This window comes from Dendropsophus ebraccatus, chromosome 2 (genome assembly GCF_027789765.1).
Source record: "Dendropsophus ebraccatus isolate aDenEbr1 chromosome 2, aDenEbr1.pat, whole genome shotgun sequence".
Taxonomy (NCBI): domain Eukaryota; kingdom Metazoa; phylum Chordata; class Amphibia; order Anura; family Hylidae; genus Dendropsophus; species Dendropsophus ebraccatus.
Window position 1 is genome coordinate 164,201,910 of NC_091455.1, and position 21,895 is coordinate 164,223,804.

A 21,895-nucleotide genomic window follows, 5' to 3' on the forward strand; every position below is an offset into this window, starting at 1 on the left:
AGCCTCATCTCAGCAAACACACACAATGTGAGACAGAGGCATGGAATATTTGTCTCCTAAGGTGGGAGAGCAGGGGGAGCAGGAGACAATGTGAATTGGCACAGGGGCCACTTTTAATGAACTTTTAATAGAAAACATTTTTTTCTTATCCGGAGTTCCCCTTTAAGTTTCCCTAAAAATGTACAGCCAATTGTTTGAGGTGACAATCACCTAGGTTGCCTATTAAATGTGGTGCTGTTATTCCGCAACTGAATACCCTTCCTGTTCTCTGCTGTCAGTTCAAACAATGGGCAATATAGTTTTATAGTTTATATTGTAGAAACAGATTGCCGCAGATTTACCAAGCTGCATTGTCTGGTTTGCCCTACATCACCCCATCACAGCTCAGGTTTTATTTTACCAGGGCTCTTTAAGATATTAAACCTGAGCCGTGACTGGTTGCTGTGAGAACAAAAACAAAACAGGTAGTGTACGTTTTAGGCAGCCTAATAAATCTGGGCCAGTGAATCCCACATATACTTGCTGTATTGTTTTACAGTCATAATTCTTTTGTTTACCAAATTGAGACTGTGTACACTTGTCACATCGTAGTTATTAAGCGAGCATGGGAGCACATTGTGCTGACAAAACAAAACTAAAGTAGACTAAAGTATATTTTCAGTAAGCAAACTATTACTAATGCCATGAATAAGAACAAACAAGTTAAAACCTGCATGTAAACTGCAGCGTAATTGCAGTTATTTTGTGGTTGGCGTTTTTTTTTTTTTTTTTCAACCCCCAAAAAAGCAAAAAAAAACGACAACATAGAAAAGGCATTTTGTGGCTGTAAAACACACACAAAATAAACTTAGGGTAAATTCACATGTGTGGGTATTGCGGTGATCTATTTATTTTGCATTTGCACATGTACTACATGAATTCTAATGCTGGTGTGCCACCTTGTGGACATTTTTTGAATGACTATTTTTCTATTTTTAGTATATGAAGACAACGTGTAATACCTACCTTTCATCTGGCGAGGATGAATTTAATGTTGACAAGCTGGTCAATATGACTTGTAAGTTTTGCGAAAGAATATTTGGTGGAAGGGCAACAAATACTGTAAAATAATGGGTGTATGTATAGATGCAAGTGTTGACACACTTCACACTTACTATTGTCTGAATGAGAGAAAGCTCACTGATTGGTTTCAGCCTTATTCTCCTAAGAAGAAATATCTGGGATTACATAATAGGTGACTTGTGCAAGTGTCAGTAGAATTGCAATATTTGTATGTCTACAGTTGTTTATCATGGCAAAAAAAGAATTGCAAACAAGAAAATGTGATTTTATGGTCATGGTTGCAGTAGATGTGTTCCTTTGTAGCTTACAGAGCAGCCCTGGTTGTGTGGTTTTAACTGATAAGAACCCTTACAATCAGGGGTATAGCTAGGATTCCTGGGGCCCCTTAACAAAAAATTGTATGGGCCCCCCTCCCCTACGGACAACAGAAAACACTGTGCATATATATATATATATATATATATATATATATATATATATATATATATATCCTGCCTTCAGCTACAAGAGTGACTGGCAGAGCAGAGAGCCAATGGCTGCTTGCTTTGTGAAGCCACTGTATTTAACTATAAGGGCCCATTCGGAGCCCTTATGGTTAAATACATTGGTGCAGGAGAAGACTATTTTCTGCTTAACCCCTTTTATATTGCAGTGTGTAAGTGACCCAAGGTTCGCTTACATGTTGCAACTCAAAAAAGGGTTAAAAAGCTGAAGACAAGGTGATCTCTGCTTCACTGCTTGTGCACTGATAACCCCTGACCTCTGCACAGAGCTCCGCACATTTTCCTACTTGATTGCGGCAGTGCAGAACAGAGGTCAGGGGTTATCAGTGCAGTAAAGAAGAGATCTCCTTGTCTTCTGCTTTTAAACCCTTTCTTTGTGTTGCAGCATGTAAGTGAACATTGGGTCACTTACACATTGCAGTACATAAGGGGTTAAGTAGAAGGACACCAGACGGCTCTTACCTTCTACTCCAGGCCCCCTTGCTGCACAAACCCCATAGTAGCTGCCTGCCCTGCCTTTATGGTAGCTACGCCACTGCCTACAATGCTCAGTTTGAAGGTATGTAGACTGTACACTCTCAGCCAATCAGTATTGACTAGATCATCCCCGGCAATGCTGAATAGCTGATAGCGACTGATTGACAGAATGCTCCTTTTACATATCATATCATATCTTGATACCAGAAACTGTTTAGTTTTAGAAGATATTATCAGTGAGGTCTATGAACTTGGATCAACCCATATTGAGAAAAAGGAGGTCTTTGTTTTGGAAGCAGGGTGCTTCTTTGGCTTCTCTTTGATTTATAGGCCTCAGAGGATTATGATCTCTTCTGACTGGTAGTACTATTGAGTACAATGTGCGTGCATGTTACATTTACATTGATATTAAAGGGATGGCCTGTTAACACAGAGATCTAGAGATTTCTAGCCTAATAGGAGAAGCTGAAAAACAAAAGTGGCATAGAGATGAGCTGTAATAGAAACTGAATCGTTGACACAGTATAATAAACCTCAGGTAACCTCAAGTATTATGTAGGTACATGTCTCGATTGGCTCTCATTTGTTTTCCGAGCAGGTTTGGATAGTGTGATCTGATTGGCTGCTGAGAACAACATTGACACATTTTGTCTGAGATGGTTTTTATTCATAATGTCTACAATTTTGGGAACAAAACCATCAGAGTGGTTTGCTTTGTAATCTTGTTCATCAAAGACTTTCATCTTTCAGATATCTTTCAAAAGCTTGCTGCTGCTAAAGATCAAAGAGAGTGGGTGATACAAAGTGGAGCACATGAAGTAAGAGATGATTTTTATGTGAATGTGGAAATGATGATAGACATCAGTATGTAAATCAGAAGCCTGTGGTTCTCTTAAAGGGGTTGTCTTGGGACAAAAAAAAGTTATTTTCTTAGCTTTTTAACCATGTTTTTAAAAGTTTATTCTAATTGATTGTAATTTTAGAAGCTGCAGCATTCTCATAATGTCACCACTGGACTTTGGGGTCTGTAACCCTTACTTCTGCATTTGTCACAACACTGCAGAGCACTGCCTCCCTGCTTTTTGTGTCAGTGACATGTATGAAGGGGCTGACATTAGGAAGCAGTCTACTAGCTAAGCCAGTCCCAAGACTGAGGGTCCTATTCCACGGGCCGATGGGGGCCCGATCAATAATGTAAATGAGCAACGATCTGCTAGATTAGCGTTCGTTTACTGGACCTATTCCACGGCCGATAATTGTTTAGTGAGGGCTGCAGGGACATCGTTACCGATGTCCTTGCAGCCCTTGTTTAAACACCATACTTTACCTACACATGTTGCAGGTCTTCTCCTGCGCTCCTTCTTACTCCCGGTCCCGCGCCCAGCAGCAGCTTCGGTGCGGCCTGTCTTAGCTGACAGACCGCTCAGCCAATCACTGGCTGCTGCGGTTCTGGCCAGTGATTGGCTGAGCGGTCTGTCAGCTAAGACAGGCCGCACCGAAGCTGCTGCTGCTGCGCGCAGGACCAGAAGAAAGAAGAAGAATGTGTAGGTAATGTATGGTACTTGTAAGATCTTCCATCGTCCACCGCGCATCACTATTACATGCAGCGATGCGCGGTCAGTGTCCGATGATTTTAGATTTGAACCTAAATATAACATTAGCCGATGACACGATCATTGGCTGATCGATGTCTCTATTCCACGGAGCAGTAATCGTCCACCTATGTCATCTATAGACTATAATGGTATCTGTTTTAATGGGTATATCTTGAAATGTTATTGAAAAGCATATGGCCTCTCTGATAGGTCATAGTGACGTGTGTCAGAAATTTTGATTGGTATGGTCCAAATGTCACTACTCATCGCGGGCCATGTCAAGATACTTTGGTCTTGCTGTGAAATCACACGGCGCTCACACTGCTCTCCAAGCAGACCAAGTGGTGACAATCAGAAATGAATGATAGAGTGTTAATTCGAGCACTGCTGCCTGTCCATTTTAGGGATAAAAATGTCTGATGTGTCTCTTTTTGATAAAACTGTAAACACAGTTTCGCCATGATAATTTTGAGGCTACTGTCAGGGCGGCTATCCACAGCATAAGCAGCAGGAACAAGGCTGCAGTACCAAGCCATGTTCCTCCTGTTAAGGCTAGGATCATAATAAACTCAGATGCTAGTGGCTGATCGCTTCAGTGCTGCAATCATGGCACTGTACATAGGTGGGGGCCTCTTCATATTGGTGATTAACAGCCTTGTGGCATATTCTTTGGGTCTGACTTTGAACCAATCCCCAGGGCTTTCTCATGTGTATGGCCGTGAGTGCATGCTAGTATTATATTCTAATATATGCCTGCGCATACTACTGTGCACAAGTACTATGTGCTGGCATGTGGAAGGATGGCAACTTACAGTGAGTATAAATACTAAAATGTACACTACCGTTCAAAAGTTTGGGGTCACCCAAACAATTTTGTGTTTTCCATGAAAAGTCACACTTCTTCACCATCATACATTGTGAAATGAATAGAAAATAGAGTCAAGACATTGACAAGGTTAGAAATAATGATTTGTATTTGAAATAACATTGTTTTTACATCAAACTTTGCTTTCGTCAAAGAATCCACCTTTTGCAGCAATTACAGCATTGCACACCTTTGGCATTCTAGTTATTAATCTGTTGAGGTAAGCTGGAGAAATTGCACCCCACGCTTCTAGAAGCAGCTCCCACAAGTTGGATTGGTTGGATGGGCACTTTTGGCGTACCATACGGTCAAGCTGCTCCCACAACAGCTCAATGGGGTTCAGATCTGGTGACTGCGCTTGCCACTCCATTACACGTAGAATACCAGCTGCCTGCTTCTGCTGTAAATAGTTCTTGCACAATTTGGAGGTGTGTTTAGGGTCATTGTCCTGTTGTAGGATCAAATTGGCTCCAATCAAGCACTGTCCACTGGGTATGGCATGGCGTTGCAAAATTGAGTGATAGCCTTCCTTATTCAGAATCCCTTTTACCCTGTACAAATCTCCCACCCTACCAGCACCAAAGCAACCCCAGACCATCATATTACCTCACCATGCTTAACAGATGGCGTCAGACATTCTTCCAGCTTCTTTTCATTTGTTCTGCGTCTCACAAACGTTCTTCCTTGTGATCCAAACACCTCAAACTTGGATTCATCCATCCACAACACTTTTTTCCAGTCTTCCTCTGTCTAATGTCTGTGTTCTTTTGCCCATCTTAATCTTTTTCTTTTGTTGGCCAGTGTCAGATATGGCTTTTTCTTTGCCACTCTGCCCTGAAGCACAAAATCCCGCAGCCGCCTCTTCACTGTAGATGTTGACACTGGTGTTTTGCGGGTACTATTTAATGAAGATGCCAGTTGGGGACCTGTGAGGCGTCTGTTTCTCAAACTAGAGACTCTAATGTGCTTATCTTCTTGCTTAGTTGTGCAACGCGGCCTCCCACTTCTTTTTCTACTCTGGTTAGAGCCTGTTTGTGCTGTCCTATGAAGGGAGTAGTACACACCGTTGAAGGAAATCTTCAATTTCTTAGCAATTTCTTGCTTGGAATAGCCTTCATTTCTAAGAACAAGAATAGACTGTCGAGTTTCAGATGAAAGTTCCCTTTTTCTGGCCATTTTGAGCGTTTAATTGACCCCACAATCTGCTCAAAAGAAGGTCAGTTTTGTAGCTTCTGTAACGAGCTAGACTGTTTTCAGATGTGTGAACATGATTGCACAAGGGTTTTCTAATCATCAATTAGCCTTCTGAGCCAATGAGCAAACACATTGTACCATTAGAACACTGGAGTGATAGTTGCTGGAAATGGGCCTCTATACACCTATGTAGATATTGCACCAAAAACCAGACATTTGCAGCTAGAATAGTCATTTACCACATTAGCAATGTATAGAGTGTATTTGTTTAAAGTTAGGACTAGTTTAAAGTTATCTTCATTGAAAAGTACAGTGCTTTTTCTTCAAAAATAAGGACATTTCAATGTGACCCCAAACTTTTGAACGGTAGTGTAAATATAGTCTGTAAATATAGTCTCTAAATGGGCCAAAAATATTGAAAGTAAAGTAAACGTCAGGTTTTGTATTAATGACTAAAAAAACACCAAACTTTTTTTTTTTTTTTTTGTAGCTAAAATAGATTATTTTAAATTTGATAAAATGCTGTACATACTGGAGAATTTGTTTTTTTTTTCTTGCTAGTACTTGCTAATAATAAAATGCAAAAGTATTCAAGTACAAAATGTTATAAGTAGACAGGACAACATGTTCCACAAAAAACAGCCATTCACCCTGTAGCCTCCATGGACAGTCATGTTTTTCTTGTACTTTCAGACCCTAGTGAAACTCTTAGCTGCAAGAGACAGTAACGTGTTACTGGGTGCTCTCCTTGCTCTTACAAGTTTGGCTGAAAGGTGAGTTAGTGGTCACTTAGAGAGTCCTCCCAAATACATGATATTTACATTCTTATTTTTAGTATCATCAGTTTTTTTGCAACTGCCCTATTTATGTGAATGCAGGAACCATGCAGCAGAAATAACCTCATTCACGTTGTTGCAAACATGTACAGTACATGTGCATGGCATCTGTCATACTGTGAAAAAACTGTTGAGTACAAAAAAAATTTGGATTTTACCTTTTTTAACTTTTTCAGCCCAGAATGCAGAACTACAATTAGTAAACTCAACATTGTGGAAAGTCTGATGATGATTGTACAAGAATATGATCTGCTCTCCAAAAGGTAAGCCTGTTGAGCAGGAAAATTACTCCCATAGACCTCAACAGTTTTGTTTAGCTAAATTCAGATGCTCAGAACCCCGTGTGTTGGCTAAAGTGGAGACCTGCTAGAAAGAGTAGTTCCTGCTGCAGAAGACTCTGCATAGTGCTGTATCTCACAGCTGCCAGTTCATTTAACTGGTGCAGTGTAATTCTACCTGTAAATGTTTGGCCACTCACTTACCCAGTAATAGCAACTGACAGGCTGAGGGTTCACAAGCCAGATTCATGACACTTAGCTGATCAGCTGATGACCCAGTCCCGAAAAGGGTTTTCCAGTTTAGACACTTGACATGATTCATCTTATGCCATTTGTTAAATCTTTCTACCCTCAGCAGACCTTAGTTGTCATAACTCACACTTGAGCCAGAAGATATTTAAATGATAGAGGACAGATAGAATAAAACACTGATAAATGTTGAAGTAAAGACTGCCTGCTAAACTCTCTGTAGGTGCTCTGCAGAACATTTATCCAGCTGTACTATAGATTGTCGGTATTCATTATATTAGGCTTATGCTGTATGATCAATATCGTAATGAGCTTTCTTTAAGGGAATATGTCATCAGAGAATGAACTATTGTTTAAATCAAAATTTATGTTAATGGGGTTGACCACTTTATAATAGAATGGCTCAGTGTACAGTATTAGTACCTGTACTCACTGTATATACTGACAGCTGCTCCCTGTGTACCTCATAGAGCTAAAATCAGACCCCACTCCTCCACACTGTGCTGTCCTGCTCTGTAGCGATTCTGTTCATAAGATGGCCGACATGGAGGAACATGTTACCATGCACCACTTTCTGTGTCCATCATAGGCATATACAGGCTCAGTGGTGGACACTGGGGGCGGGGTATGGTCACATGCTCCTCCATGTCAGCCATCTTACGGGGGGGGGGTGTAATCTGTGTGAAATCTGATATACCCAATCCTTTAGATGTCAATAGAAAGTCTATTGAAAAGATGACAGCATTGTATATTAACTATATATGAACATCTGGAATGCCATACTTTTTGAAGTTGTGGTTTTGAGCTTTGACCCTTTTTGTGGTTTGGAGTAGGGATGGTCCAAACCTGCCAAGGTTCGGGTTTGTACGAACCCGGACTCTCGGCAATGATTCCCGCTGTCTTAAACCTCTGTGGAGAGGGTGAATAAAGCGGGAAGACCGCCTGGAAAACTGGGATACAGCCTATGGCTGTGGCTGTATCCCAGTTTTCCAGGCGGTCCTCCCGCTGTATCCACCCTCTGCACGGAGGTTTAAGACAGCGGGAATCGTTGCCGAGAGTCCGGGTTCGTACAAACCCGAACCTCGGCAGGTTCGGACCATCCCTAGTTTGGAGCTTTGCCTGTTTTGCCAGCAGATGCCAGCTCCGTGTCACTCCGTGTTTCACCCTACATCATGGTATTACATTTTATGTCCTCATTTATTTTTCTTGAACTAGCAGCCAAACTTGTCAAGAAATACAGAATGCTTTTACTTCTGAGACTATGGGAATAATAATTGCAATTGTGGCATGATGAATCTGTTTGTTTAATCTGCAGGCTTTCAGCAGAGCTCCTACGACTTCTCTGTTCAGAGGCTGACGTAAAGGAACAAGTGAAGATTTATGATGGTGTTCCCACTTTGCTTAGTTTGCTTCACTCTGACCACCTAAAGCTGCTCTGGAGCGTTGTCTGGATATTGGTTCAGATCTGTGCAGACCCAGAAATCAGTGTGGAAATTCGGATATGGGGAGGAATTAAACAGCTGCTTCATATTTTGAAGGGGTATGTCCTTTGGTTTCAGAGTCCATGAAATGTGCGGCAAGGTGAAAATGGTCAAGATTCTTTTAGGCTGGGTTTACATATATAAGTTGGCATCAGTTGCGTTTTTTGCCTAAAAACTGACCACAACTAATGTTACAACTGATGCCAAAAATGCATCAGTTGTGATCAGTTTTTCTATCCGTCTTTTCATTAAAAACCATCAGTTGCCATCAGTTTCCATCAGTTGTCATCAGTTGTCACAAGTTGCGCTCATCAGTTGACATTTTTTTCCCCAGTATGTTTTCCTGTCATTTTCAATGGGATTTGCGGGGGAGCGCACGGGGGCTATATACTAAATTGGGGGAGCTCACAGGGGGGCTATATACTACAAGGGGAGAGCGCACAGGGGGGCTATATGGGAGGGGGAGAGCGCACAGGGGGGCTATATGGGAGGGGGAGAGCGCACATGGGGGGCTATATACTAAATTGGGGGAGCTCACAGGGGGGCTATATACTACAAGGGGAGAGCGCACAGGGGGGCTATATGGGAGGGGGAGAGCGCACAGGGGGGCTATATGGGAGGGGGAGAGCGCACATGGGGGGCTATATACTATTGGGGGAGAGCGCACAGCAATGCTGTATACTAATTTGGGGAGAGCACACAGGAAAGCTAAATATTACTCGGGGGGCAACAGGGGGGCTATATACTACTGGAGGAGAAACAGGGGGGGTTGATATACTACTGGGGGACCAGGGGGAGACTATAGGGGAAGGGGAGAGCACACAGGGGGAGATATATGTTTATTTTGTGTACTATTTGCCTGAACGCCGGATGCCAGAGCCGAACGACATGCGTCCTGCCCGGCGAGGCATCCGGCGCTCTATTCGATTGAATTGGTGTGGCGCTGCATCACCGGAGCGGCGGTCCGCCAGGACGCTGCAAGATGCGACCTAACGCACCGACGGTCCGGCGATGCGGCGGCCACTAGTTCACCGCCGCACATTTTGAACGATCCCATTGAAAACAATGGGATCAGTTCAAAGATGCGTTTCCCTCCGGCGCTTTTCTCCTGCGCCGGAGGGAAACGCCGCCGCACCGCCGGACATATGTAAACCCGGCCTTATGAGCACATGTATGACTGTGGAAAAATAGCCCAAATCTGCAGCTTTAGACGTTACTCTAGTTCAGGCCCTTTTAGGTGTGGCTCTTTTTTGAAGGTCCATTAAATTAAATAGTAAAAGTTAATAACTAAAAATAACGTCCGTTGTTTGCAAAACAGTGTCTGTGAATAATTGGCATGACCATGAATTTAACGTCTACAGAAACAATGCCCGTTATTGAATACAATATGCCGTCATTTTATTGACTTCAATGCATTCCTTTTTTTTTTTTTTTCCCAAAAAAAGCTGTCACCTTTTCTCTCTTTTTTAATGAACATAGCTTCTTTGGTTATGTTCCCACAACATCTTTTTTTTAAATGGTCCGCCTTTTGAAAATTACGGATGTTATTATTGATTATGATCATTTATGAAGTCTTTTTTTTAAATCAAATTACAGATGTTTTTAACATAATAAAGACGCTGTGGGAACATAGCCCTAAAATGTACTTGTCATTTAAAAAAATGTTTTGACATGTTAAAGGTTTTGAATGGTTATGGTTTGGATGCTTAGACCCCCATCGATCCTTAAAAAGAGCATAAAGAAGCGCTTCTCACCCCGTCTCTCTCCTTGCTGGATTAAACAGGCATATAGAGTCACCAGTTAATTTTAGTGATTGGTGAGAGTCTGAACACTATGACAGTGCCCATTTAACGGCTCTAAAAAGTTTTTTTATGCATATTTTATTATTGCATGGTACTACTACAATACTACTTCACTTACTACTTCAGTTTCTCTTCTGCAGGCTGCAGTTTTTCACATATAGTGACTGAACTTATAAGTGAATGATCAGATCATAGTTGCCCTTTAGGCTAGATTTATACACTTGCAAAATAAAAACAGAGAAATGGATGTAAAATAGGTATAAAAAGGGGTTCTTTATTTTTATTTAATAATCTGTACTATTAATGTCCATGCAAAACATCTGTCAGTGTGCTCATTGTGTAAAAAAACTACAGTAATTCCAATGTAATTCTGTTCACTTCTTTGACTTTAATAGAATACACTACTGAGGGAAAATAAAAAAGCCCCTTTTTATACCTATTGTATGTCCCTTTTTTGTTTTATTTTACAGTGTGTGAACCTGGCCATTAGCCAGTTATAAATCTGCTTAGAAGAGGAGAGAAGGAGAGAGCTGTAGACCGAGCCCTTAGGCAGCTGTTCTGATGATTTTCACTGTAAACTACACAACGTGACCAGCACTGCACAAGTATACAGATAGCAGTAGTGGAATGGAACAACATTTTTAATAAAGACCTTTTGGAAAAATGTTTTTATACCCCAATAGCTACCATGCTGTGATAAAAATGGTGCAGCCAATATCCTTTAAACCCTCTTATGACCCTCATGAAGCTAGAATAGAATAGATTAATGTATGTATGTATGTATGTGTAACATGAAAATATGTGCCAACCCACAAAGTTGTGTGATATCTTTTCAATAGATAAAAAAAAAACAAAAAAAACCACAACAAAATATCAAGATGTTGAGGTTTCAAGAATTCCAGTTCAGAATCATCCTCCCTTCTGCTAAGGGAGGATGAAAACAATTTCTAGCTTGTTTGCACTTGTTAACTTGTAGCAGTTATATGGAACGAAGGCACAAAGTTCTCTATAGAGTATGCAAATGGGAAAATACAAGCAACGCTAACATTTCTCCTCTACTCACAGACAGTTATTCATAAGGGTGCCAGTGGAAGCTCTTGCTTAACATCACATATGTAATATATCACTTTTACGTTCTCCCAGGGAACAGTATCTAGTTTCTGATCGTTCCTCCATTGGGAGCTTGTCAAGTGCAAATGCTGCAGGCCGGATTCGACATCTTTATTTATCTGAAGATTTGAGTCCAAGAGAAATACAAGAGAATACCCTTTCACTCCAAGCAGGTAACATCATTTATCTATTTTAAATTGGCAGTAAGTAAGAATAAGAATAATTTAAATAATATTAGTAAGGAAACAGTTTTGCTTTCACTTTGTTAAATAATTTATGCTTAAAGTAGCCAGCAGATGTCGATAGAGCTCAGCTCTCAAGGCATAATTTTTATTAACTAAGGGTTTTAACTAGCATTTATTGGTAAATTGCTTCATTTGCTTTTATATAATACAGTTTTTATTAATATCCTTTTCCTTTTGTTCATTACACAATCTAAAGTATTTTGGTAACCAAATAATTAACCCTTAAGGGACACAGCCAGTTTTCATTTTTGCGCTTTCGTTTTTTCCTCCTTGTGTATTTAAGGCTATAGCGCATGCATAGAGACCTAGAGACCCAGATGAGCCCTTATTTTTTGCACCACTAATTGTACTTTGCAATGGCAGACGTAATTTTCGCGGCAGTTCAGAGCAGGGTGACCGTGCGACCCCCCTCTGAACTCCCCTAGTGGCAGCAGGACGTTTAGTTACATCCTGGTGCAGCTAGGGGTTAATTCATTTTTCCCCCCAAATGAACAGTGCTCTGAAATACAAAGTACACATTCGACCACCAGCTTATATCCAGAGTAACTGCCATTTGCAGTATGATCAGCAGTTAGAGCGGCTGAGAAGGTCTTGACAGGTCTTGACAGGTTATGACAGGTATCTGGAGGCATGCTGACTGCCAAGCATCACACAGCTGATAGAGGAACCATAGAGTAAACAGGACCATCAAGGTGGCCCCACAGATGCTCAAGGGTAGCCAGGGTATTACTTGGTCATGCTTCAATTAATGTTAGACATTTCTAGTTTTTTTGACATCTTGCCCTGCCTTGCTGGAAGATCCCATCCACCACAGGGAAGACAATCGGCATGATCTTCAAGGAAGCATTCATATACGTACTGGTGGAAGGTTCCTTCAACATGGATTAGTGGTCTCAGAGGAAGCCACAACAAGCTTGTGTTCTTCTAGAAATGTTTGGGGGGTGTTTGTTTTCTCATGGTTCTCGGCTGACATGTCAATAGTGAGACACTCAATGGAAAAAGCAACCCTTTTGTTTTGCAAAGATGTAACCTAAAGCTTCTTGTACCCAATGTAAAATCTCCAACTGGGTTCCTCAACTAGTTTCCTCATATAGGGCAGAGGGACCTTTTCGGACCTCCTGGAAAACATGAAACCTCCAACTCTGCACCCCTTAAGTATATTGATACACTTAGTAATTTAGGTTAATTGTTGTTTTGATAGTATGTACAATTTTATAAATACAAGTATTTTACAGTCAGATATAGAGAATAGTATCTCTAGTTATATCTGAGCAGCTGCTGTGCATTATTATTTAACATTGACCTGAGTATATTCTCTCTGCATAAGTAGTTTGTGTCTTTGTCTCCCAACCAAAGTATTGAGCCATATTTTACCTAATCTGATTGCTCATGAAATGATCTGGACCATCTCTTTATCATTTTAGCTTGCTGTGCAGCTCTTACTGAACTTGTGCTCAATGATACAAATGCTCATCAAGTAGTTCAGGTAAATTCATATTTTTCTGTACATTTACAGGAAGGAAATTCCTAAGATTAAAAGAGAAGTCCAGCGAAAGTTTTTGGTTAAAGTATTGTATTGACCCCCCCCCCCCCAAAAAAAAAAGTTATACAAATTACCAATATACACTTATTATGGGAAATGCTTATAAAGTGCTTTTTCCCTGCACTTACTACTGCATCAAGGCTTCACTTCCTGAATAAAATGGTGATGTCACGACCTGGAAAAAAGCACTTTATAAGCATTTCCCTAAATAAGTGTTTTTTGTATAACTTTTAGGGGACAATACAATACTTTATTAAAAACATTTGACGGACCTCTCCTTTAATACATTTTAGTCCTATCTACAAACACAATCTTTAATGAAAACACTTTTTTTCAACTGCAAATGGCTCTTTTCTAGTAGGTGAAGACAGGATGCTGGTGGATATTTTTTTCTAGACTTGTTTAACAGATTTGTTTGTTGATAAAAGGGTGACCCCCGCTCCCTGAACTGACTAGTATTAAGGGGGGGGGGCAGGGTTATCGATCACTGCTGAGTGCGGTCCAGGGCATTTGCCTCCTGCCATGCTGTGCCCCAACACAAAGAAAACAAACCATCATACTATCAATCATGGGGGAGGGTGGGGGTTGGGTTTTACCAGTGCCCCCTGACTGTTGGCGCCCCATGCGGTCGCCCGGGTGGCCCTGTCTTAGAAATGGCCCTTCATATTAATGGGTTGGATGCTTTTCCAATAAGTCCAACAACTCTGTGAAGCAATCTCACCTGTGAAGCAATCTCATCTGAACCTCACCTGTGTATGGAGTGGGCTTGGGACTCGAGACCACTTTATAGAGAACCCAGCTGCTAAGGGCTGGAGCTAATAGCCAGCAGAGAACTATCTCCAATGCTGCCAATTTTAACTGTTCCAATGCTACTGTCAAAACTAACAGCATTATTTAAACAGTATGGCCACACGTCATTGGTGAATTCAAACTGGCGCTGACAGGGTAATGAAAAAAGAAAATTAATTTGAAGATTGTACATTCTCTTTTTTTTTTCATTTTACATTGTGTTCATTTTTAATTAATGCAAAATGGTGCAAATCTGCAAATCTGTTTGTTTCTAAAGCAGATCTTTATTCTTGTGATATCTTTGTAGGAGAATGGTGTTTACATTATTGGTATGCTGATTTTACCAAGCAGACAACATGACTGTATTAAAAGCAAAGGTACTATGTTACAGGTAAGACTATACACTCTTTTTGACTGTTTGCACACATTTTGGTGGCAATATGCAGATTTTCAGTAGTATTCCAATAAAAGAATAAAAAAACAATTATAAAGAAAAATTACTTATATTCAAATAATTCACTTATAATATGAGCCTGTTAAAGACATGCTTTGCCCTTCCTAGCTAGACTTGGCTAGGTGGAAGGATGTTTTTTTGTCTTCTGTGCAGAAATAAAGCTCAAAGGTGTCCTACCCAATGTTAGCAAATTTCGTAGTTTAAAATTTATAAGTATCACCGTGGGTCAAAGCAATACTAGTTCTAGACGTCTTTTATGGCATTCCTGCTTCGATGGGAATTCTGGGAAGAATGGGGTTCGCAAAATGGTTCTTATACCACTTAGGTAATGTAGTGTCCCTTCAAGTCAGTGTTTCACTCCATCTAGGATTCTTAGAACATTAACTGAGGATGTATGCCGCGCCAAAAATCTCTCCAAAAGGCAAGTAAGTGTCACTGTTACTACTAAAACTGCTGACCTCTAAAAGACAAGTCAGACATTTAGATCACTCAGGGACTGGGTGTTCAGACCTCCATCAATTGATAGAATAAGGCGGGAGAAGTGCTGGCCTCCATAAGATGAGCTCCATAGTAAGTTATCTTCTGCAGCAATGACCTTGATGGGGAGAGAAGAATGCCTCTTCTGTCTCTTTCCAATAATCAATAGGGGTCTGGTCTGACTGAGACATGTCAAAAGTTTTTTTTTTTAAGGGACAGTGAGACTAGGAAATTAAAGAAAACTAACACTAAGCAGCTAAAAAATATTATAATACAATTAATTTATAGCAACTACTGAAATGCCTATATACATATAAATATTTATTTATATTTATTTATAAACCCACAATACACCTAAAATGTATATACTAAAATGAACCAGAACTGTTGGCAAAATAGAAATTCAGAATCCAGTCTATAGTCAGTCCAGAAAAACTAACTGCCCCAATCAGCTAAACTGGAAGGTTGTTTTCTGTTAGGAACAATTGGTAGAACTGTGAATACAGCTCTGCAGCATAATACAAACTAATAAATAGAGATAAGTGAATACGATTCGATCATGATGGTATTAGATCGAATATTGCGGTATTCGAAAGATTCAAATTCGAGTAGTGTGACGAATATGCGGGAAACATTTGAAAGCCCTCCCATCGCACTTGGCGCTTTCTTTAATCTATTCACCATGCAGGGAGGCCGTGAGGGACCCTGGGAGTACGCACGCATTACCCTCATTGGATGGCTGAACAACATGACCTCGAATATTTAATAATTGACTTCCGCCTCTAGACCGCATATGCGCTTTCAACCTAGCCAGGGAGAGATCTTCGAGCACGGAGAAAGAGGTTTTAGTAGTGATTTGGTTAGGCAGGATTACTACTGAACCCAAAAGTCCTTTTCAGGGCTAAGATCCAGTGAAAAAGGTCATCTTTGAATCCAAAGCACTTCTCAGTGCTAAGACATAGATGATATAACAGCAGCATCAGCATCATCATCAGCAGCTGTATTCATTCCAGTACCCTGTGTGTACAAGTGACTTATAGTGTCCCCGGTTTAGCCCACTAAAGGCACGTAAACGTTATACATATTTTGCCAGTTGCCCAGTAAAAGGCACGTGATACCTATTGTGCCAGTTGCCCAGTAAAAGACAAGTGATACTTATTGTGCCAGTTGCCCAGTAAAAGACAAGTGATACCTATTGTGACAGTTGCCCAGTAAAAGGCACGTGATGCCTATAGTGGCAGTTGCCTAATCCCTGCTCTGCTGCGGCCTAGCGTTCGTACAGCAAAATGCGTGATACGCGCGAATAATGTGACGCTGTGACGCAAATATTTTTCCTTTGCAACTGCGGAGAGTGGCATTATACTGCGATTTTGGGGTGTTGGGTGCACCCAGGCATGCTCCCTCTGATGTCACAGTATCATTCGAGAGGTGTTGGCATCATTTAGGGAGGTTTCATGGGGGACTTGGTGGTCTAATTTGAATTTCCAAGTGCCTTAAATTTTTTTCCCATAGACTATAATGGGATCGAATATTCGTTCTAATAGTCGAATCGGTGCCTATTCCAATCGAATTCTCGAAAGTCGTATATTTCACTACTTGCTCATTTCTACTAATAAAGTGATGCAGAGTGTTTACAAAGTTCATGTTTTATTGTGTTTTTGTCTTGTTTGTGGATTTTTTTTGTAGAACCAAGAGCCTCAATTTTGGGTTTATTCTCAAGACACATAGCCATTTGAATGTGTATACTATTTTTATTCCATTAGACAATATTTATGTATACAGTATGTCATATATAAGTACAAGCAAGAAAAAGCTGTTCACATAATATTCATTATAGCCACAGACATTTCACAATATTTAGCATGTAATTTAATTTAGCTAAATATGATAGTTGTAGTACAAACTTCCAGATGGAAGCAGATCTCTACAATAAGGATGTACAGCCAGATGGCCTAAGATCATAGACTATGGGAAATGAAAGCCATACTTGGCAGTAATGAATTATTATGCAGAATCCTGCTGGGTGATACTGTTCCTTGTTGAGGCATAAATATTTTAGCTTCTCTGCCTTTTTTTTGTCCCACAGTGTTATGCGTTCAGAGCATTAAGATTTCTCTTTAGCATGGAAAGAAATCGAGATCTGTTTAAAAGGTACAGTATGCATACTTTAAATACAGTTGCAACAAGAAATGTAATAACAATGAGGAACTCACTAGTAGGCTATGTTCACAATATTTTTTTTGAAAGTACACAAAACACACAAATCGGTAGAGGAACCGATCTACATGTGTGAATAGCAGACAACCAGTATGACACACTTACAGTTGGCGAGTGGTGAAGATTTTCACCACTCCCTAAATAACAACACCCAAAGACAATGGAAATCTTTTCCTCCGCTACAATTCTCCCGGACTGGCACATGAATGCTCTGGTATGAATATGCAAGCAACCAAAATAGACAAATTGGAGAGCAGACAGAAGGTCTGAACCACATCAAGCTGACGTATCTGTACAATAGTAACATAGATTAAACTCACTTGTCGGAGGGGAGCATTGGATACACTCCCCCCCAACCCAGATAGCATTAAGTATAGACTCTTCATAGCACCTTCTTGCATGCGCACCGCTGCACTGTCGGCTGCTCGGATCTCTGCTTTGCTTTCGTCCGCATCAACCAGGCACTGTGGTGCTTAGGCCGCGAAGCCCCGCCCACATATCCCAATCCACAGATAATAAAAACCACTTTTTACCAGAACAAGCACCATGACGTGTGACATAAAATAAGTAATAAAAGCTGTAAAATTTACCCTTTACACCTGTGGAGAGCAGTCAACATGCAAAAAGGGGGTGACAGTGTCACTTTCATGAAAAACTAAGACATTCAGGAAGTGAGAGCCCAATATACTTGTAGTCCTCCGAAGTGCCTGGTTGATGCGGAAGAAAGTGAAGCTGAGGTTAGAGAAGCCGGCAGTGCAGCGGTGCACATGGTAGAAGGTGCTGTGAGCAGTCTATCCTTAAAGCTATCCGGGCTGGGGGAAGTGTATCCGATGCTCCCCTCCGACAAGTGAGTTCAATCTATGTTATTATCGTAAAGATATGTCAGCTTGATGTTGTTTGTCTGCTCTCCTACATTTTTTCTATTTTGGTTGCTTGCAATATTTTTTTTTGACCGTATTTTTAGAAGGCCATTGTTTTAGACAAAAATATGGCTGTAATAATTGTGACAGTAAATAAGAAACATCATTGTTACTTATGGCTGTAATTATAAAAATACGGCTGTATTTTTGCTTCAAAATGACAGCTGTCCAAAAATACTAAAAATGAAAAATGTTCTGTGAACATAGCCTTCAATGTAAAGTGTGTCAATAATGGAGCTCTGCATGAAGACTGCCTTTATTTTAGCAATCCCTGTAATTGGCTTTCTTTTACAGGGGCATTGGTTGGCCCTGTTATGATGGCACTGAAGCTGGTTTTAAAATTAGGGTATTTTAGCTGGCTCTATAACAGGAGCACTGCAGGAAACTATAATGGGCACATTGGCTTCTTAAAGAGGATTGAAAACAATTGTTACATTAGATAAGGCTATGGCTAAGAACACCCTTGTACAGATTTTTTTTATTGTTCATTTGTTTCCTGAATGCAAATAAGCAATTTTTTTGATTCAGTAAAAATGTATACAGTTGTGTTTTATAGATTGTTTGTGTGTATGAAGAGAGTTGTGTATGTTTCTGAGGGCTTTCTGCTCCACCCTTCCCTTCTGGCTGGTTAAGCTGCCCATACACATGGGACTTTGATCGGCCAAAATCCTATGGGCAAATGATTGGCTAGTTTTTTTTTTATCTAATCAAAGACAAATAAATCCAGCATGGCTGATCACATTATCGGCAGGCAGGCAAAGGTGGCCATACACTTTTAATACCTGCTGGTCTAATGATGGCGCAGATGACAGTTATCTTACAGGAACATTCGTCACAGCTCAGTACTCCTGTGTTCTGTATGAAGAGGGGAGGGTTAAGCCACAGATGAAAGGGGCAGAGCGGTGATTTTCCCGACAGTCAGGGCATCATCACTCCTCATACACCTCCTGATTGTATAATCATGGCCATTACCTGATATCCATGGACATTATTAAAGTGTACCTGTCACCAAATGTCACCTGACCCTGAATGAGGAGGGAGAGGACCCTGCTGGCGTGTGATCCTCTCCCCGCTGCGTGTCATTGTGAAGAGACGTGCCCCATAGATTTTTATCATGCGTCGTCTCCTCACATGACACAGAGCTGGGAGAGGAATTGCCACTTCTCCCAGCTCGTTCTCCCTAACAATTGCAGTCTGAACACTTAGACCCTGACTGATCAAAACTTTTGATATGTCTCTTTCAAAAGTTTTTTATTGGTGAGACTGTCTGTTAAAGGTCACACTCATCTGACTATTTACTGAATTATCAGGCACTATATAACCTAACATTTCTCAGGAATGGAAGGACATACCAAGAAACTTTGAAACAGTACATATTTAGGGCAACCTAAACTATTTCTTAATGGTGCGTTCACACCTACAGGATCTGCAGCTGATTTTCTGCAGCAGATTTCAGTTAAATAACTGAACACAGCATCAGATTTGATGCTGTGTTCAGTTATTTAACTGAAATCTGCTGCAGAAAATCAGCTGCAGATCCTGTAGGTGTGAACGCACCCAAATAGTATTTTTTTCTGCCTGTGTCTGGTCATAACAGGGTTAAACGGACCCAAGTGGTTAACTCTCTTTGTAATAAATAAGAATATGTTTCAGCAGCTATTGTCTATGCGTATAGCTATACAGTGGAACCTCAGAAGATTACTAGCATAATTCATTCTGGGAACATGCTTGTAATCCAATTTTCTCATATAGCAAAGAAAATTTTCCCATACGGATTAATTGATTCTTTCCACCACCCAAAAATAATTATAATACTAATGACAGAGAAGGGGGGTAACAGCTACTGTATGGTTACCTCCTCTGTGCACAGTCCAGGACCCAGATGCAAGCAACGGCCGTGCAGGTCCCACACAGCTGACACCATGGACAATTTAAGGGTTAAAGGTCCACTGGATCCTGAGTAGTCACTTGAAGCACCAGCTCCCCAGAACTGCTTGGACTGCTTCATAAAACACACTACATGAATCCAAACTGCACACCTCTGACACAGTGAGCAATAGGGATCGCTAAAATGCAATCTGAGACTTCCACAGGGGTCCCCAACCCCTGACCTCACAGCATGTGCTCTCAAGATGTAAGTGCCCCTGCAAAGCAACCAAGCACGGGTGGGTACACAGCGGAAAGTGAGAAGACCTGCAGTATAGGGCCATGTTCACATGTCGTAAGACACCTGCCGCTCTATGACCCGGCCAGGTCACAGAACGGCCGGTGTCAGAGAAGATCATCCCAGCTGGTACTGCAGTACTGGCCAGGTTATCTTCACTTCTGATGAAATGGGATGTGGGCACATCCACGTGCACCTCCATCCAAATTCGCTACTGCACACAATAGAGTGTGCGGCCGGAGGTGCGCGCTCCCTTGTGTGAACTGATAGGTTCTCTTCGGCCGCTATTCAATGAATAGCAGCCACAGAAAACTGACGTCAGTTTTTTGTAGCGCCTCTAGCGATCCCGGTCAGAGTGTATACTATGGGGGAGATTTATCAAACATGGTGTAAAGTGAATATGGCTTAGTTGCCTCTAGCAACCAATCAGATTCCTCCTTTCATTTTCCAAAGAATCTATGAGGAATAAAATGTGTAATCTGATTGGTTGCTAGGGGCAACTGAGCCAGTTTCACTTTACACCATGTTTGATAAATCTCCCCCTATGTGTATACACTCTGGCCGGGATCCCCTCAGCCGCAGCACAATGTAAGTTCAGTAGTAATCACAGCCATTGTTGACAATTGGCAACAATAGCCTAGAGGTGGTTTATTTCTGCCAAGCCTCCTCATCTAGCATAGTCCCTACAGTATCCTGATGGGGGCACAAGGGGGAGCTCTTATTACAAAACTTTGCTCATATTACCAAGTTTTTAAAAAAGTTTGCTTGTCTCGCAAAATGCTCGCAAACCACTCAAAATCCGAAGTTTACTGTATCTTAATCGGCATCATCTATTTTGTGACTGGTAATCTAAGATTAATTGTTAATTACAAAGATTTATCATCCATAGCTGAGAAGCTAATTGAAAAGTGACAACCAATATGACTGAACTCACAGTTGTCACTTTTGTAAAAAAAAAAATAAAAAAAAAAATACTGCTGTCAATAACAATGGTAAACCTCTGTGCAAAAATACATTCTTAAACTTTGGATACTGCTGTAACTTCAGAGTTTAAAATACATGGCCATGGATAGATTGCTTCTTTTCAGATAGTAAAGTAACATGATGCTTTTACTGTATATCCTTTGTATTTGTTATAGATTTTTTCCTCCAGATTTGTTTGAGATGTTTATTGATATTGGACATTATATTCGAAAGATCGGTGCCTATGAAAACCTTGTGTCTAAATTGAATTCTTTACCAGTAAGTACTTCCTTTAAAATCCTGTTTATGAAAAAAAAATCTAGTATGTTTATCATCTGGACAAATCTAAGCAGTGTTTTACGTGGTTTTGCAGGAAGATGAGCTGAAGCAAGTGGCCGATAGTATTGAAGGCATCAACCAAAATAAAACACCCACTAAATTTATTGGAAACTATGCAATTTTAGACCACCTTGGAAGTGGAGCATTTGGGAGCGTATATAAGGTGATGATTATTGAGTTTTTTTTATTTGCTAGTTTAAGCAAAATGTTACTATGTTATCAGTCAGGTCTCCCAGGCTACCCTATATGAGAGCGGCATACTGAGTGTGAAGGTATATAGCTTTTTGTGATCTGATCTGTAGCACCCAGATGCTGATATAAAATGTGTAAGA

At 40.7% G+C, this 21,895-nt stretch overlaps 1 protein-coding gene across 9 annotated transcripts in view; it reads left to right on the top strand.

Moving 5' to 3' along the window:
• NEK10 (NIMA related kinase 10) overlaps positions 1 to 21,895 on the top strand; it is a 156,763-nt gene that overhangs the window by 50,037 nt on the left and 84,831 nt on the right. For all 9 annotated transcript variants that reach the window (XM_069958651.1, XM_069958655.1, XM_069958654.1 and 6 more), the window contains exons 8-18: positions 979 to 1,057; positions 2,793 to 2,860; positions 6,390 to 6,469; positions 6,709 to 6,795; positions 8,375 to 8,599; positions 11,486 to 11,625; positions 13,122 to 13,183; positions 14,337 to 14,420; positions 17,047 to 17,111; positions 21,401 to 21,503; positions 21,598 to 21,726. In XM_069958651.1, the coding sequence (XP_069814752.1) occupies positions 979 to 1,057; positions 2,793 to 2,860; positions 6,390 to 6,469; positions 6,709 to 6,795; positions 8,375 to 8,599; positions 11,486 to 11,625; positions 13,122 to 13,183; positions 14,337 to 14,420; positions 17,047 to 17,111; positions 21,401 to 21,503; positions 21,598 to 21,726 (1,122 nt within the window). The remainder of the gene's footprint in view (positions 1 to 978; positions 1,058 to 2,792; positions 2,861 to 6,389; positions 6,470 to 6,708; positions 6,796 to 8,374; positions 8,600 to 11,485; positions 11,626 to 13,121; positions 13,184 to 14,336; positions 14,421 to 17,046; positions 17,112 to 21,400; positions 21,504 to 21,597; positions 21,727 to 21,895) is intronic.